General features: G+C 48.1%; 1 protein-coding gene across 2 annotated transcripts in view; it reads left to right on the forward strand.

Moving 5' to 3' along the window:
* The window catches only part of PXN (paxillin), a 127,594-nt gene that overhangs the window by 58,152 nt on the left and 51,258 nt on the right, over window positions 1–18,184 (forward strand). The window contains exons 2-3 of one of the 2 annotated variants that reach the window (XM_030218816.1): window positions 6,185–6,411; window positions 14,650–14,747. In XM_030218816.1, the coding sequence (XP_030074676.1) occupies window positions 6,185–6,411; window positions 14,650–14,747 (325 nt within the window). Of the gene's footprint in view, window positions 1–6,184; window positions 6,412–14,649; window positions 14,748–18,184 lie in introns of those variants that run through there. The other variant, XM_030218818.1, reaches the window with a different exon arrangement.

The raw sequence follows: 18,184 nt of genomic DNA on the forward strand, positions 1-18,184 counted from the left end.
AAAGGTAGACAAAGCAATGGGGCCGGATGGGATACATCCGAGGGTATGGAAGAAAGTTGTGGAAGTTCTGGTGCCTTCGCTTTCTGATTTTTTTCAGTTCTTCGTTAGAGTCACACATGGTCCTACAGAAGGGTGGATGTGATCCCTCTCCACAAAATTAGGAGGTTGGGAACTACAGACAGGGTAGTCTACCTCTGTGTTGAGTAAATTAATAGCAGTACTTCTAAGACAGAGCATAGTAAGATTTCTGGAATCCAATGAATTGCAGGACCCGAGGTATAGTAAGATTTCTGGAATCCAATGAATTGCAGGACCCGAGGTATAGTAAGGTTTCTGGAATCCAGTGGATTGCAGGACCTGAGGTTTTAGCATGGTTTTAGTAGATGTGGGTTTCGTCAGACAATTTCTTTAACTGAGTGAGTAGTCAGTTGGATCAAGGGAAGCACTACATGTGGCAAACTTAGATTTTAGCAAAGCCTTTGAGATGTTTCCACATAGGTGACTTATAAATGAACTGAATGCCCTTGGTATGGGCTCTAAAGCAACTATCCGGGTTAGAAACGGATTGAGTGGAAGTTAACAAAGGGTAGTGGTAAATAGAGTTCATTCTGAGGATATAGAAGATACATTTAGTACAATTGTTTTTTTTTTTTAATCAATAGGCACTAAGGAAGAAGATACTCTAGTCACTAATTTCAGGACACCCGGACTACTGAAACACACTATTCATAGGATTACATCTGATAGATATTTGTTTACAACTAATACAAAACACTGCCGTTAAAATGATCACAGGAGCTCGGCGTTGGGATCATGTTTCACCTCTATTGCAACAGGAACATTGGCTGCCAATTTTACCAGAATTCCCTATAAAATTCTAACTTTAGTATATAAAATATGTCATACAGAAGTGCCCCTTTTTTTCCTCATTTTCTCATACCCTATATGCCCTTGCACTTGCTCCGATCATCTTCTCAGTTGCTTTTGGTTGTACCCTTGTTTCATCAGTTATGTTTCAAATCTATTTAGTCATCTATTATTTTTCAAGTAGTTGCACCATCTTTATGGAAAAATCTCCCCATTCATCTTCGTCAGGAACTCTTTCTCTCTAAATTTAAGTAGAGAGGTGTGGTAGCTTACTATTCCATTATATAGCTTCCCATTCATCTTCATCAGAAACCCTTTCTTTCTAAATTAAAAAAATTCTATTCCATTATGTAGCTTCCCACTATTCCAGAACCTCAGCTCCTCAGTATTTCCTATCTCCAGCAGGTGGATGGACACACTTTTTCATCCTCTGGTTCTGAGTGATTTGCTCCTGATCCGTTTGGTCAGCTGGTCCCCAGTTTAGCTTTGTGGGTGGTTTGAGTCTGCAGAGTCATATCTGGAGGTCTTCAGATCCTTGTCTCTGGTGCCCTATGAACTTACTTCTTCCCTCCCTTCACCTCTCCCCTGTTTCCTGTAGAGCAACAACTGGTCAGTGGCCCTTTTACATTCAATAACATGTAAAAGTCATATAGTGTTACCTCATTGCTGTTCCAAATGATTTATATATATTGTCTCTTTATCTCTTCCACAAATATCCTATATAATAATTCTCACCTCCAACGTTCTGTGCTTGGGACCGTGGCTCCTTGGCTGGAGGTGGTCTGTGAGGCAGACACGCACTGACGTCACTGACGTCAAAACAGCTGATTGCAAGGCAAGGGGAGGAGCGTGTTTCCCTACTCCTCCTACTGCCTCGGAATCAGCTGTCACCCCCCCCCCCCCGCGCTATGGCCCCCTCGAAACCCACCCCCTCCCGCGAACCTGTCGATCCCCCCCCCCCTGCTGGAACGCCGAAAACTGCCGCCGCCGTTGTTGTACTACCTTCCCTTCCCGTAGGTTGTTGAATCATCTTACAAAGAGTTAAACTTTCTAAGATGATTCAACAACCTACGGGAAGGAAAGGTAGTACAACAACGGCGGCGGCAGTTTTTGGCGTTCCGGCGGGGGGGGGGGGATCGACAGGTTCACGGGAGGGGGTGGAAGAAAAAAAAAAAACGCATGTTGGGGGGAGAGAAGAGGGTGGCCAACCACAGCATGGATGGGGGGGGGGGGGGGGAAGAGGCCGGCCCAGGCTGGCACATGGGAGAGAGAGGAGCATGGATGCGAGGGGGGGGGGGTCATGGAAGGGAGAGAGGGGACTTGCTGGAAAAGGATGAATGGAGGCGGCAGGGGACAGAGGAGCATGGATGGCCATGGATTGGGAGGGCAGGCCTCAGGCAGAGAGGGGAAATGCTGGATAGGGAAAAATGGAGGGGCCAGGTGACAGATGAGCATGGATGGGCATGGATTGGAAGGGCAGGACTCAGGGAGAGGGGAATTGCTGGATAGGGATGAATGGAGGGGCCAGGTGACAGAGGAGCATGGATTGGACTCACACTTTCACTCTGACTCTCAAACAGTCACTCTCACATACACTCTCCCAAACATATACACTCCGAGGAAAACCTTGCTAGCGCCCGTTTCATTTGTGTCAGAAACGGGCCTTTTTTACTAGTAAGCTATGTTTATAAGGGTAGTTCTCTCTATTAAAAAAAAATTGTTCTCAAAATCCTTAATATACAAATTTGCTATATGGCATGCTATAGTGGCATTCAAAGTAGAAAAAAGGTTTACTGTAAAACAATGTAATCCAACTGGACAGTACACTGTATGGGTATTCTTTAGGGGCTGTTCCTTCTTTTTACTAAATGGCTAGCTTGTCATGTAGACAGAGGGTTCTCAAACCAGTCCTTAGGATGTAGCCTAATCCCATATCCAGCATAACCAGAAAAAACATATTGTGGTCCTCCTCTTTTTATAAACTACATTTTTGTATTTGATCTGTTAGCTTGTTTTTATCCTCTACCATTTTTAAACATGTACATGCATGTGCACAGACCCCTATCACCCAGCGTGTGCAAGTTCACATACAGACACCTACCTCCCAAGCATGTGTGTGTATACATACAGATATTTCCTTTGAAAATGAACGTTCCTTATCTGTGGGACTGCAAAGTACATTAGAAGCTCTTTATTGCCTTCTTGATGTGTACCTGTGGCAGCATTTGTGCACATGGTCTTGCTAATAAAGTTTATTGAATCTGAATTGATAGACAAAGAGAGGGTTCTTTGTGTAGATGCTGCTTGTCAGAGCTGCCAAGGGGTCTTGATTTTTGAGAGGGAGATTTTAGTACACACCCCTGTCCCACTATGCTTTGGCCCTGCCCACTCTACCTCATGGCTCCACCCCCTAGCACACCTCAAATGCTGCCACAAATGACCATTGCAGAAAACATTTTATTTAACACCAGTGACTGGGATGGGTAAGAGGGAGTGTTTCATTTCACTCTTATTATACCCCTTGTCCAGCATCTATTTCCCCCAGGGGCATAACTGCAAAAGGACCTTGGCCCCCTCCCCCCCCCCCCCCCCCACTTTGAGCTTAAGCCCACTCCAAAATTGTGGCACTGGTTCAATCACTGGCGGAGATGCCCAAGCCCCGCTAGCTGAAGAGGTCCACTGCATGAGCCCCCTACCATGCTATTTGAGCAGTGGAGCAGTTGGCAGCGTGCTTCAGCCACCAGTTTTGGACCCCCTCCATATGCTCAGTTCAGGCACTTGAAAAAGGAAAATAAGATGATACCTTTTAATTGGACTAGCCTAATACCTTTTTCCATTAACTTTCAGAGGCTAAAACCTCCTGCCTCGGGGTCAGGTCACTGCTGTTATGGTATCCTCTCTTGACTTGAGGAAAGAAGTGTTGGTCTGTGAAGACTAGTCAAAAATGTATAAAATAATTAGTCCAGAAAGGGATATCTAGGTTATATGGGTATTGTAGAGGGGAGGATTTGGTTAAGCTACCATTCATGTTAGCATGGGAAAGAGATTTAGGAATAGAACTCAGCATCCCTGATTGGAAGAAAGTGTGCACAGAGGTTAAAAAAGCATCGGTTTGTGTGTTAATAAAAGAGAATGCCTATAAGATTCTAAGCTGATGGTACTACACTGCAGATAGATTGAAAGCAATGTACCCAACAGCTTCTGATATATGCTGGAGATGTAGTAAGGCCACGGGCACATACTTTCACATATGGTGGGAGTGCACGCAACTGCAGGGTTTCTGGGGTGAAGTCGTAAGCCTACTTAGTAAGGCATTGGGGGTATTGTTCCCTTGTGATCCTAAGTGGTGTCTATTGGGGTGGGGCAACAGGATGGGGAAAAGATGGCAGTGCAGAATTAAGCGGATGGGATTAGCGGCAGTGAAAACTACTATAGCTTTAAACTGGAAGCGGAAAGGGGGGCCCAACATAAATAATTGGATACAAAAATTGAGAGTGGTGTCATCATTGGAAAAACTGACAGATTGCCGCTGGGGAAAATTTAATCCAGCAGCAGATGAATGGTCTCATTTGAACATGATACTTAATCATAACACCTGACCTAGGGCTGGGAGGGATAGGGAAAAGGGGAAGGGTAAGATTAGGCTGGGGGTGACAGGGAAGGGAGGGGGAAAGGAGATGGGGAGGGAGGGGAATAAATAAATGTAAAACTATTGATGACAGAGGGGATTGACAAATGTTCATACTTATGTTAGAAGATGTAACAATTAGGCGTTTTGACATTTTGTACTTTTGTTGGTGGTGTTGATTCATCAATAAAAAAAATAGAAATTTGAGAAAATAATTAGTCCACTATAAAAGTATTATCATATTTTCTATTTTGTGTTTTATTTGTATTTATTAACATTTATTAACATAGCTACCACATTAATAATAAAATTATTTTCTCTATCTGTGTTGTCTGACCATTTACTTTTTTCAATTGCGTTGGTCCCATTCTCTTGTTTCTGGTACAAAATAAGTACATGAATATATGTAAACCGCTTTAAATGTAGTTGCAAAAAACCTCAGAAAGGTGGTATATCAAGTCCCATTTCCCTTTCCCCTCATCTTCTATTAAATCTCTTGCCAGGGTTTCCTGTCCATTTGTCATTTTCTCCCTCCTGTTTCTTTTTCTTCAATTTTTTTTTCTGCCTCTGTCCAGATTTAATTCATTCTTACTATCCAATCTTTAATTGCCTTCTTTTTACTTCATCTACCTATAGCTTTTCACCTTTGCCTCATCCTTGTTCTCCCCATGCCCCTTCCTCTTATTCTCTAACGCTAACTTTATCCTCTCCCCCTTTCCATCCAGCATCTCATCTCTTTCTCTCCCTATCTTTCCATCTAGCGTCTTCCCTATTTCTTTCCCCATCCTTCCAGTTTCCCCCCCTTTTTCTCTCTGCATCTTTTCATCCAGTCTCTTCTCTTTCTCTCACTACCTTTCCATCCAGTGTCTTCCCTCTTTTTCTCCCTATCCTTCCATGCAACATGTTCCGTTTCTCTCCTTACCCTTCCAACCAGTATCTTCCTTCTTTCTCTCTCTATTCTTCCATCGATCATCTCCCCTCTTTCCCCATTCTTCTACCCAACATCTTCCGTTTCTCTCCTTACAGCCTTCCATCCAGTATCTTCCTTCTTTCTCTCTCTATCCTTCCATCGATCATCTCCCCTCTTTCCCCATTCTTCTACCCAACATCTACCCTATCTCCCGATCCTTCCATCCAGTGTATCCCTCTCTCTGCTCCTCTATCCAGTGTGTGTGTCTCTACCCTTTTCCATTCATTCCCTCTCCCCATCCTTCCAGTGTCTCCCCTCTTTCTCTCTTCATCCTTCCATCCAGTGTCTCTCTCCTCTTTCTTGTTCTGTTGTTCCATCCAGTGTCTTCCCCAGACCGGGAAGTTGACGTCAGTGGGGTAAAGGACCGGCAGTGCCGACAGAATGTGCCTGAAGGCTGTAGCTCCGTGCTTGCTTTCTGTTTTGCTGCCACTACTGCTCATAGGGAGAAGCAGCAGTAGCAGACTGTCTCAGTGCCAACAGGAGAATTTACCACTTTGGCGGGAGTGTGGGAGATGACCTGCCAAAGCGGAAGTCTCCCGCTTAATGTAGGACACTTGGCAGGTATGACTTATCAAGTAATCCTGCTAATATGCCTTGCATAGTTATAGCCTCTTGGTCCTGGGAGCTGTAGGCATACTGCAGAAAGGATTATGAGAGAAAGTTCCTCCATGTACTAAGTACAGTTCTTCCCTCCCAATATATGTTTTTATATGTTGCAGATGCACTGTTGGCAGACCTGGAATCCACAACCTCGCACATTTCCAAGCGACCTATGTTTCTCTCTGAGGAGACTCCATATTCTTATCCAACTGGAAACAGTACATACCAGGAGGTCTTAGTTCCACCCCCAGTGCCGCCGCCACCTTCCAGTGAGGCATTAAATGGCACAGTAACTGACCCACTGGATCAAAGACAAAATGGTATCTCCAGACACTTGCAGAAGAAGGTGAGATATGCTGTGGTGTGTAATCCTAATGAAGTCATTTTTGCCTGCTCTGTTCTCCCATTATTGCTTTGTCTGCCAGGGCTCTCTTTCTATGCCCTGCCTTGCCATGGTCTCTACCTTACGTTGCCTTGTTTGGTGCCCTACTTCTCCTTTTCTTGCTGCTTCTTAATGTCGCACTCAATTCCATTGGCAGCCATTGAAGCTGCTGCAAGATTGCAATGATACGGGCACTGCTTTTTTACTTAAGTTAACAGCTGTGCAGCAGTATTTTGCAACAGTTGTAATTGCTTAATGCTTTGTACCCGTAGCCTAAATATGTGGTGCTGCTATAAAATTAGTCTCCCAGCTCTTGTACAAAGCTACATCTACTCAGGCATGCACAGCTTTTCTTTTATGTGCTGATGTCATAAAATACATGCTTAAGGACCCCTGACAGCACCTAAAATTTCAGGTAAAAGTATGTCTTTGCATACTTTTGTGCATTGTACCCTGGGCAGTTTTATAAATGTGTCTCTCTTTGTGCTGTTTTACACATAAAAGAGGCTTATAAAATTCCTGCATGAATGACTAATACGTGAGTGATGGTGGCTAAATCTTTATTATCCAAAAATTGGCATAATTGAAACATCTCTTGCAGATGAGAAAATACTGCACATGTTACTGCTGATATTTGTTTTCCAAATATAAGTGGGTGCTGAAAAGCTGAAAACCACTTCCTTTTGGTGGTAGATCTACATCCAGTATCAAAAGGAGAACAAAGCTCTCTTCACTCTGCTCACTGAAGACATCTCTGTTGGATTCAGCTTGAGTTTATGGTTTTAGCTATTGGCTTTAGACAATTATTCAGTTTGGTGATCAGTCACTTGATCTGTCCACATATGGATGCCCAGCTAAATATCCTCTACAAAATGTAACACTACTGCTTACCCTTCGATCAGATCAGCAGTTGGCAACAGCTAAATATTGAACCCCCCTCCAAAACAACAACAACAAAACTGACAGTCACTGTGATACCCCTCAGTCCAGCTGTCTAGCTGCTAAATGTGCAGTACCCCAAAAGCCAATGAACAATTTCTCAAATTGTTGGGAATCTTTTCAAAACACTCCCACTGGCACTGATATCTGAGAGGCGTTCCAACAGTAAGCTGTTCCCTTTAGTAATCATCCTGTTTGTTTCTTCCCACTCCATATAGTGTTTTAATTCTCTGTAGAAGAGCAGTCACCCCTCTCTGTCATTCCTAGTTCTTTTACTGGCTGTGGATGCAAAGTTTTGATTTGTGGTTACTTCTTTTGAAGTTTCACACATCAAGGGAGTACTTGCAGCATTATAGCTTCAAAAGCAACAGGATCCTACTGCTATAGGAGAGGGAGGAAAGTTAAGAAACAAATAAGTTAAGAGACCAAGAAGTGGGAAGCTGAGGGGAAAGAGCTTGGATATAAGGCTGTACAGATTGGAGGCTAGCTGGGCCACCTTTTTTGAGGAATGGACCAGGATTATGTCCAATCAGAGGGTGTTGGACATAGTCAAGGATGGATACAAGCTCAAATTCTTCCGCAGTTTCGTTGGCAGAGATCTGTCAGCAACACGGTCATCTTTTCATTCCTTTGTTAAGCATTACCGTTCGGATGTGTCTGCTTGAGCAGATGCTTCCTTGGGGCCACAGTTCTTGCTGCAGGGATATCACAGTCCCTCCCCTCTTAAGGATTGCTTTTGTACCTCCCATTTGTCTGGACTGATTCTTGGTATGTAATGGATGGAAAAATTAGTTAATTATCTGATAATTTTCTTTCCTTTAATCCTAAAAGTTCAGTCCAGAGCCTGCCCTTCTATGGTTATTTTGGTTTTTCCGGGTTCTATGTAATTTTGGGTGTTTGTATTCTGGTTCTCTTGTTTCTAAGGGCACACATTTTGCCCTTTATTTCATAGTTCTTTTTCTATCTAGAGGCTAGAGTTTTTTCTGTGGAAGTCATTCTCTTTCACTGCTTTGTAATTGAACACACTAGGACTCTGATTATGTGGACTGTCCTCTGCAGGTGGTGGTCCAGATAATCATAAATCCAGATAATTGGACATTTCTTTTTGAAAGGAGAATATACTTTGAGAGTTATATGTTAAGCATAATTTTTTTTCTCCGAGGACAAGCAGGCTGCTTGTTCTCACGACTGGGTGATGTCCACGGCAGCCCCCTCCAACTGGAAAAAAGTCTTGCGGGAGGTCCCGCCCACTGCGCATGCGCGACCGTCTTCCCGCCCGTGCGGTCCTGCTCAGTTTTTCATTTTCCACACTTTGAGAGAGACTGCTTTGCGTCCCTCTCCGTTGTCAGCCTCGGAAACTGGTAGCACTTGTTCGCTTTTTCTTTGTTTTGTGGCGTCCGCGCCTTCTTTCTCCTTTTTAAAAAAAAAAAAAAAGTCCTACTTTTCATAGTTTTAGCATCTTAGTTTGTTGGCCTCGGACATGGCATCAACCTCAGGAGTACAGGTACCACCAGCCCGACGACCTTCTTTCACTGGGAGCAGTGAGCAGCCGAGTGGGCCTCCACCTGCCTCAGCAGCTCCTGCTGTACAGGGCTATCGGGACCGACCCCTTTCGGACCAAACCTTGAGGAGGTGTGTGGATTCTACGTCCTCCTCGTCAGTACCACGGAGCGCCGATGACGTGCATCGAAAGAAGTTAGCTAAGAAGCATTGTCATCGGTCGCCCCCTTCACACGGTACCAGGAGCTCCGGGGCATCAAGAGATTCGGCACCCGAGAAGCATCGATGCCGGGAGAACCGCTCCCCCTCCATCCAGGAGGTGTCGACGTGTCGGTTGTCGGGCAGTCCGGTACCATCTCCTGGCCCCATGCAGATTTGAGCACTGACTCAGGCACCGGCCCCTCAGCCTTTCCTGACAGAGACTGGATGAGCGCCTCTGAGCCATTCTTCCAGGTATCCTGGAAGGGCTGCTGCGTTGACGGAAGCATCCGCTGGCTCTGGCCCTGTGATGTGGTCGTCGACACTGGTGCCGCTTGCGGCATCAGTCTCGGCCGCCACTCAGTTGGAGTCGACGGAGGGAGTTTTGTCCCCGTCGGCGTGGGAATTCACCTCTCAACGCCATCATCGAGGACGTGGTTCCTCTGAGCCGAGACGGGCCCGGTTTCGGACGGAAGTCAGAGAACTCATGTCCGACACCAAGGAGGAGGCCTCGTGGGAAGAGGAGGAGGACCCCTGTGGTTTCCCTCTGACCCCACTCCTTCACTGGAAAGGAAACTCTCCCCACCTGAGAGCCTTTCCTTCGCCTCTTTTGTGAGGGACATGTCTGTGAGCATTCCCTTTCCTGTGGTTACAGTGGACGAGCCGAGGGCTGAGATGCTTGATGTCCTCAACTATCCATCACCACCTAGAGAGTCTTCCACGGTTCCGCTGCACAATGTCCTGAAGGAGACACTGCTGCGGAACTGGCTGAAGCCTTTATCTAATCCCACCATCCCAAAGAAAGCGGAGTCCCAGTATAGAGTCCACACAGACTCGGAGTTGATGAGGACTCAGTTGCCACACGACTCTGCAGTCGTGGATTCTGCTCTCAAGAGAGCCAAGAGTTCGAGGGATACGGCCTCGGTGCCCCCGGGGCATGAGTCTCGCACTCTGGACTCTTTTGGGAGGAAGGCCTATCATTCCTCCATGCTCGTGACCAAGATCCAGTCTTACCAGCTCTACACGAGCATTCACATGCGGAATAATGTGCGGCAACTGGTGGACAAGCTCCCGCCGGAGCAGGCCAGGTCTTTTCAGGAAGTGGTCAGGCAGCTGAAGGCGTGTCGCAAATTCCTGTCCAGGGGTATTTATGACACTTGTGATGTTGCATCCAGGGCCGCTGCCCAAGGTATAGTGATGCGCAGACTCTCATGGCTGTGCGCCTCTGACCTGGACAATCGGACCCAGCAGTAGCTGGCGGATGTCCCTTGCCGGGGGGGATAATATTTTTGGTGAGGACGAGCAGTTGGTCGAACAGCTTCACCAGCGGGAAACCGCCCTCGACAGCCTCTTCCACCGGGCGCCTTCAGCACCTACCTCTTCAGGTAGGCGATTTTTCAGGGGAAAGAAGACTGCTCCTTAGGCTTACTCCAAGGGTAGGTACAATCCTCCTTCCCGACTGCCGTCCCAGGCTCAACCCCAGCGCGCTCGTTCGCGTCAACAGCATGCGACCAAGCAGGCCCCTGCGCCTCCCCAGCAAAAGCAAGGGACTGGCTTTTGACTGGATCCACAGGAGCATAGCCGCCATACAAGTGCCCGTCCCAGACGGCCTACCGGTCGGGGGGAGGTTAAAATTCTTTCACCAATGTTGGCCTCTCGTAACCTCCGACCAGTGGGCTCTCCAAATAGTGCGGTGCGAGTACGCCCTCAATTTGACCTCCACTCCGCCAAATTGCCCACCGGGAGCTCAGTACTTCAGCTCCCAGCACAGGCAGGTACTTGCAGAGGAACTCTCCGCCCTTCTCAGCGCCAATGTGGTCGAGCCCGTACCACCAGGGCAAGAAGGGCTGGGATTCTATTCCAGGTACTTCCTTGTGGAAAAGAAAACAGGGGGGATGCGTCCCATCCTAGACCTGAGAGGCCTGAACAAATATCTGGTCAGAGAAAAGTTCAGGATGCTTTCCTTGGGCACCCTTCTCCCCATGATTCAGAAAGACGATTGGCTATGCTCCCTGGATTTAAAGGATACTCACATCCCGATACTGCCAGCTCCCAAACAGTATCTGCGATTCCATCTGGGGACGCAGCATTTCCAGTATTGTGTGCTGCCCTTTGGGCTCGCCTCCGTGCCACAGGTGTTCACAAAGTGCCTAGTGGTGGTGGTGGCGGCGTTGCTACGCAAGCTGGGGGTGCATGTGTTCCCTTATCTCGACGATCGGCTGGTGAAGAGCACCTCGGAGGCAGGAGCTCTACAGTCCATGCAGAGGACTATTCAACTTCTGGAGCTACTGGGGTTTGTGATAAACTACCCAAAGTCCCATCTACGCCCAGTCCAGTCACTCAAATTCATTGGAGCCCTGCTGAATTCACAGATGGCTCATGCCTATCTCCCCGAGACGAGGGCGCAGACTCTTCTGTCCCTTGCCTCCCGGACCAGAGCGTCCCAGCAGATCACAGCTCGGCAGATGTTGAGACTCCTGGACCATATGGCCTCTACCGTCCATGTGACCCCCATGGCATGTCTTCACATGAGACCAGCTCAATGGACCCTAACTTCCCAGTGGTACCAGGCCACGGGGAATCTAGAAGATGCAGTCCAACTGCCCGCCAGTTTTCGCACTTCACTGGTGGACGATTCGCTCCAGTTTGATCTCGGGACGCCCATTCCAAATTCCTCAGCTGCAAAAAGTGCTGACGACGGATGCATCTCTCCTGGGGTGGGGAGCCCATGTCGATGGGCTTCACACTCAAGGACGGTGGTCCCTCCAGGAATCTGCAGATCAACCTCCTGGAGTTGAGAGCGGTCTGGAACGCGCTGAAGGCTTTCAGAGATCGGCTGTCCTTTCAAGTAATCCAAATTCGAACAGACAACCAGGTTGCGATGTACTACATCAACAAGCAGGGGGGCACCGGATCTCGCCCCCTGTGTCAGGAAGCTGTCGGGTTGTGGCGTTGGCCTCGCCAGCATGGCATGCTTCTCCAAGCCACGTACCTGGCAGGCGTAAACAACTGTCTGGCCGACAGATTGAGCAGACTCATGCAACCGTGCGAATGGTCGCTCAATTCGAGTGTGGTATGCAAGATCTTCCGGGAGTTGGGCACCCCCTCGGTGCCACTCAGACCAATCGCAAGCTGCCTCAGTTCTGTTCCAGGCTTCAGACCCGCGACAGACTAGCGTTGGATGCCTTCCTCCTGCATTGGGGGAGCGGGCTTCTGTACGCTTATTCTCCCATACCTTTGGTGGGGAAGACTTTGCTGAAACTCAAGCAAGACCATGGCACCATGATTCTGATTGCGCCCTTTTGGCCCCGTCAGATCTGGCTCCCTCTTCTTCTGGAGTTGTCCTCCGAAGAACTGTGGAGATTGGAGTGTTTTCCAACACTCAGAACGAGGGGGCGCTTCTGCATCCCAACCTCCAGTCTCTGGCTCTCACGGCCTGGATGTTGAGGGCGTAGATTTCGCTGCCTTAGGTCTTTCTGAGGGTATCTCCCGAGTCTTGCTTGCTTCCAGAAAAGATTTCACTAAGAAGAGTTACTTTTTCAAGGGGAGGAGGTTTGTCGTCTGGTGTGACAGCAAGGCCCTAGAACCTCGTTCTTGTCCTGCACAGACCCTGCTTGAATACCTTCTACACTTAGCGGAGTCTGGCCTCAAAACCAACTCAGTAAGGAACCATCTTAGTGCGATTAGTGCTTACCATTATCGTGTATAGGGTGTAAGCCTATCTCTGGACAGCCTTTGGTAGTTCGGTTCATGAGAGGTTTGCTTTTGTCAAAGTACCCTATCAAACCTCCAACAGTGTCATGGGATTTCAACGTCATTGTCACCCAGCTGATGAAACCTCCTTTTGAGCCACTGGCTTCTTGCCATCTGAAGTACTTGACTTGGAAGGTCATTTTCTTGGTGGCAGTCACTTCAGCTCAGAGGGTCAGTGAGCTTCAAGCCTTAGTAGCCCATGCTACCTATACCAAATTTCATCATAACAGAGTAGTCCTCCGCACTCACCCTAAATTCCTGCCAAAGGTGGTGTCGGAGTTCCATCTGAATCAGTCAGTTGTCTTGCCAACATTCTTTCCCCATCCTCATACCCGCCCTGCTGAACGTCATTTGCACACATTTGACTGCAAGAGAGCATTGGCCTTCTACCTGTAGCGGACAAGCCCTTCAGACAAGCCCAAATGTTTGTTTCTTTTGACCCCAACAGGAAGGGGTTGCTGTCGGGAAACGCACCATCTCTAATTGGCTAGCAGATTGCATTTCCTTCACTTACGCCCAGGCTGGGCTGACTCTGAAGGGTCATGTCATGGCTCACAGTGTTAGAGCCATGGTGGCATCAGTGGCCCACTTGAAGTCAGCCACGATTGAAGAGATTTGCAAGGCTGCGACGTGGTCTTCAGTCCACACATTCACATTTAATTACTGCCTCCAGCAGGATACCCGACGCGACAGTCGGTTTGGGCAGTCGGTGCTGCAGAATCTGTTCGGGGTTTAGAATCCAACTCCACCCTCCTAGGCCCAGTTTTATTCTGTTCAGGCTGCACTCTGTTAGTTGTTCTTCGTAGGTCAATTTTTGTTATGTCCTCGCCGTTGCGAGGCCCAATTGACCCTCTTTGTTGTTTTGAGTGAGCCTGGAAGCTAGGGATACCCCAGTCGTGAGAACAAGCAGCCTGCTTGTCCTCGGAGAAAGCGAATGATACATACCTGTAGCAGGTACTCTCCGAGGACAGCAGGCTGATTGTTCTCACCTACCCTCCCTCCTCCCCTTTGGAGTTATTTCTTATTCCTTTGCTTTTTACTTAACTGAGTGGGAGCGGGAGTGCACGGGCGGGAAGATGGCCATGCATACGTGGTGGGCGTGCCCAGTGTGCTGGACATCCCGCGAGACTTTTTTCCAGTTGGAGGGGGCTGCCGTGGACGTCACCCAGTCGTGAGAACAATCAGCCTGCTGTCCTCGGAGAATATCTGCTACAGGTATGTATCATTCGTTTTCAGTTATAAATGGGGAAAATATATCATGCTATTTGTGATGTTATAACATTTTTACTATATATCAGGCATAATGTTATAACTGTGATACAGAGATTATGATAAAAAATGGAAAAGATAAGAAATAGAAGCAATCCAGATAATTGGACATCTGGATTAATCGGAGTTCAGATAATCGGCGTTCTGCTGTACTGGTTTGGTTACTAACCATAAGAGCTTATGAGGCTCAACTCAGAATTCTCTATCTCCACCTACTGGCAGATAGTCACAACCCATTTGTTTGGACTGATCCTTTGAGACTAAAGGAAAGAAAGTTATCAGGTAATTAATTTTTCCTTAATGCTTGCTCTTAAATTAGCAGACTATAAATTTTGCTAGGTGAATAAAAAGATGGAAAGGGAGAGAGTGGAGGCTAGAGAAAGAGATGAGGAGGCGAAGCTGTTTGGGTGGAGGGGGAATCTCATCTAATGTATAAGCATCAAATGTCTGATGCGGTTTTGTGATTTGGTCTAATGTGAGCTGATGAGGTGAATTTCTCACACTTCCATCTTTAATCTTTATTTTCTGGCTTGCTTTTTGTAGCCTCAGCCCCAAGCCCTGTTGTGTATCTCCACCAAAAGCAGTAGTGGTCTGGTTCCTGAAGTGAGTACTGAGCCTTCTGATGAGGAGCATGTGTACAGGTATGTGCACTGCAGCAGCCTGAAAAAGAGGCAGGTGAAAAGCTGAGGCCCAGATGATCAGAAGCCCTGCGCTGTTCCAAACAGTGCTCTAAAATTAGCACCAGAACAGCACGGGTTATTAATGCCCCTATGATCAGAGCTAATAGCATGTATTGGAGGTGCTTCTGCAGTTGAATTGTGCTTGGGCATGCGCCCAAGGCACAATCCTCCCGCAGAAGTTGTTTGACAGGTCCGGGATTTTCTAAGCAGAAGTTGTTTGACAGGTCCAGGATTTAATCTAAGCCCCCCCCTCCAAACACTGAAAAGCCCAGTGGTCATGGGACCGCTAGCCCACTTTCCTTCCCTCCTTCCTGGCACCTGGCACCCCTCCCCATTGTCTACCTCCTCATCTGTAGTTGGAGGAGGGAGGAACTAGCACTCCCTCTCTTCTCTTTGGGTGCCTCCTCAAAATGGCTACAAAAGGGTGGGGGGTGTGCCGGGAGGGAGGGCAGGCTAGCAGTCCCACTGGACCACCATGCTGTTTTTTCAATGTTGGGGTTGGGAGCTAGTGCTGTCCAATTCACGATTCGAATCGATTCATTTTTGTCGAATCGATTCGTCTCTTTAAAAAAAAAAATCGATTTTTTAAATAACTATTAGCCGCTTCCTCTGCCACCAGTCACCTTCCTGCCTTCCTCTGCATCTTGCATCTTCCATCTTCATGCAGGATGTGTGTCCCACCTCCCTGCATGCCGCCACGTTCCCACCTTCCCCCGCAGTGCCCCCCTAAGACCCGGTGGCTCTCCGTTTTCCAAGCCTAAAAGACTGCAATCTTCCCTCCATCAGAGTGTGTTTTTTAGGCTTGGAGAGTGTAAAGATTTGCAGTTTGATTTTCATGGAGGCCGGGGGCATCCTGAGCGAAGAAGATGAAACTGCAATCTTCCCTCCAGCAGAGTGTGTTCCATCTTCTTCGCTCAGGATACCCCCGGCCTCCATGCCGCCACGTTCGCACCTTCCCCCGTGGCTCCCCTCCTAAAACCCGGTGGCTCTCCGTTCCCCAAACCTAAAAGACACACTCCGCTGGAGGGTATATTTCAGTTCCGTCTTATTCGTGCAGGATGCCCCTGGCCACCATGCAAATCGAACTGCAAATCTTGAACATAATGGATTTGACAGAGAAAGACAATAAATCAAAGTCAGCATGCCCTGTTGGTCAGAGGTCAGTAATATGGTCTGTATTTGCACAGTTGGATGATGAAACCCATACTATGTAGAGAAGTTGTGAAATGTACGCTTTGCAAAGTTAAAGTTAAACATAGTGGTGGCACCAGTAATCTTTGGCAGCATGTTGAAAGACATCATAAAGCAAAATTTGTTGATCTGCAAGCTGAAGACACTTCTAAGAAATCTGTTAAGTCCGACACTTCTGTGGCCACAAAGCCTAAAGCATCAGCAGCCTCTTCTCAACCCTGGGTTTCATGCTTTTTCCACAAGTCACGTCCACCAGCAGATAAGAAAATAATTGACACTGCCCTCCTGTATTTTATTGTTAAAGATAGCAACCATTTAGTGTTGTTATAGATGAAGGATATTTGGCCTAGTCTCAGTCTCTCAATGGGTGCTATATCGTGCCATCACGTCAGACTTTAGATAGAATGGTTGAAGCTAAATATGATGATATGTCCATCTTCATTTTGAGTCAGCTTTGAAGTCTGAGATGTGCAAGCATTACCACAGATCTCTGGACCAGCAGAACCATAGCGGCTTATATTACAATTACTGCACATAGCATAGATGATGACTTTCATGCAATGAATTTTGTACTGGATACGCAGTACATGCCAGAGAGACATACAGTTGACAATATAGCAGATGCCATGGAAGGTGCAGTGAAGAAATGGCAGCTAGAAGGCAAAGTTTTTGCAATTGTTACCGATAATGCTGCATCAATGAAAAAAGCAGTAGGGAAACTTATTCGAAAAGGAATCTGTACTGCATACCATTGCTGCTTTGGACATACTCTGCAGTTATGTGTGGAAGATGAGCTGAGGTCTCATCCAGCAATCTCTGATGTCATCGTAAAATTTTGTGATATTGTCAGCACTTTCCATCATAGTACTATACTTACAGAAAGCTTGAAAACTGCTCAAGAAATGCTGGGAATGTGTCGCGATGGCTGTTCCGGCCGGGACCGGAGGTCGGCGACTGCGGCCACCGGTCCCTCGGTCGCCGGTTGTGGAGGCGATATTCGCGCCGCCAAAGGAGGCGGTGCCAGAACGCAATGGTCAGCATCTTCCTCCCTCCTGGGCAGGAGGGCCCAGAGCTCCGCCTCTGAGGCGCCGGATTGGGAGGCCAAGTTGGTGGTCCCGCCTGGGAAATCGGACAGAGCCAATCAGAGGGGCTCTGCCGATACCCAGGGCCGGATTGGTGGGCTGCTCCTACGGGGGCGGGGCGGCTGATGTGGTACTGTATTTAAAGAAGGGAACTGAGCTAGCACTTTGCTTCAGGTTCTATTCCCGAAGCCTATCTCCGTGGTTCCTGTGTTTGGTTGTCTTCCTGGTTTTGCGGACTTTGGAATTTGGACTGTTTCCTGGTATCTCTGCCTAGCTGCCTGCCTCGACCTCCAGCCTGACTTTGACTTCTCTACTAGCCGCCGGCCTTGACCTCTTGCCTGACCCCGACTACGCTTTTGCTGCTGGTCCTGATCTGCTGCCAGTCTTTGGACTCTTCCTTCCACCTGCCCGCTTCTCTCCCGGTTCCAGCCCAGGCCAGTCCGGTAACCCTGCAGTTTCCAAAGTCCCGTTGACCGCCTGCAGCTGGGGGCTCAACCCTTGGTTAACGGCGGTCGCCGCGGGTGAAGACTTGGGGTTGCGCGGCTGTCCTTTGAGGTCCTTTTGGGCCTTGCGGGACCTAAGGGCTCACCCTCCTTGTGGACAAGACAGGAACCTGAAGCCATGAGCTCGCCTATGCAACCTGACCTGCGGGACCTGGCTAAAGTTCTCCAGCAGCAGCAGGAGCAGTTGAATGCCCTGTCGGGGGCCCTCCAGAACGTATGCTCTCAGCTCTCTTCGGTCCAGGTACAGAACCAGGCCGCTGCGGTCCAGGGTGCCGCAGCGGCTCCCCGTCTGGGAGGGTCCTTCCTGGGACCTCGGTTCCCTGAGCCTGCATGATTTGATGGCGTTCCCGGAAGCTGCCGGGGTTTCCTCAACCAGTGCAACTTATACTTCAAGATGCAACCAGAAACTTTTGCATCAGACCAGATAAAAGTTATTTCCTTGCTTACAGGACGGGCCCTGGCATGGGCGTCCCCGTTATGTGAAAAACAGGATCCGCTCTTGGACAATTATGCGGAGTTCCAACGCCGCTTTCGCATGGTGTTTGACCTCCCAGGAAGGCCGTCTTCCGCCGCGTTTGAACTCCTGCGGATTCAACAGGGCGAAGGGACCGTGGCAGACTAT

The sequence above is a fragment of the Microcaecilia unicolor genome, chromosome 11 (genome assembly GCF_901765095.1).
Source record: "Microcaecilia unicolor chromosome 11, aMicUni1.1, whole genome shotgun sequence".
In the NCBI taxonomy this organism is placed as follows: Eukaryota; Metazoa; Chordata; class Amphibia; order Gymnophiona; family Siphonopidae; genus Microcaecilia; species Microcaecilia unicolor.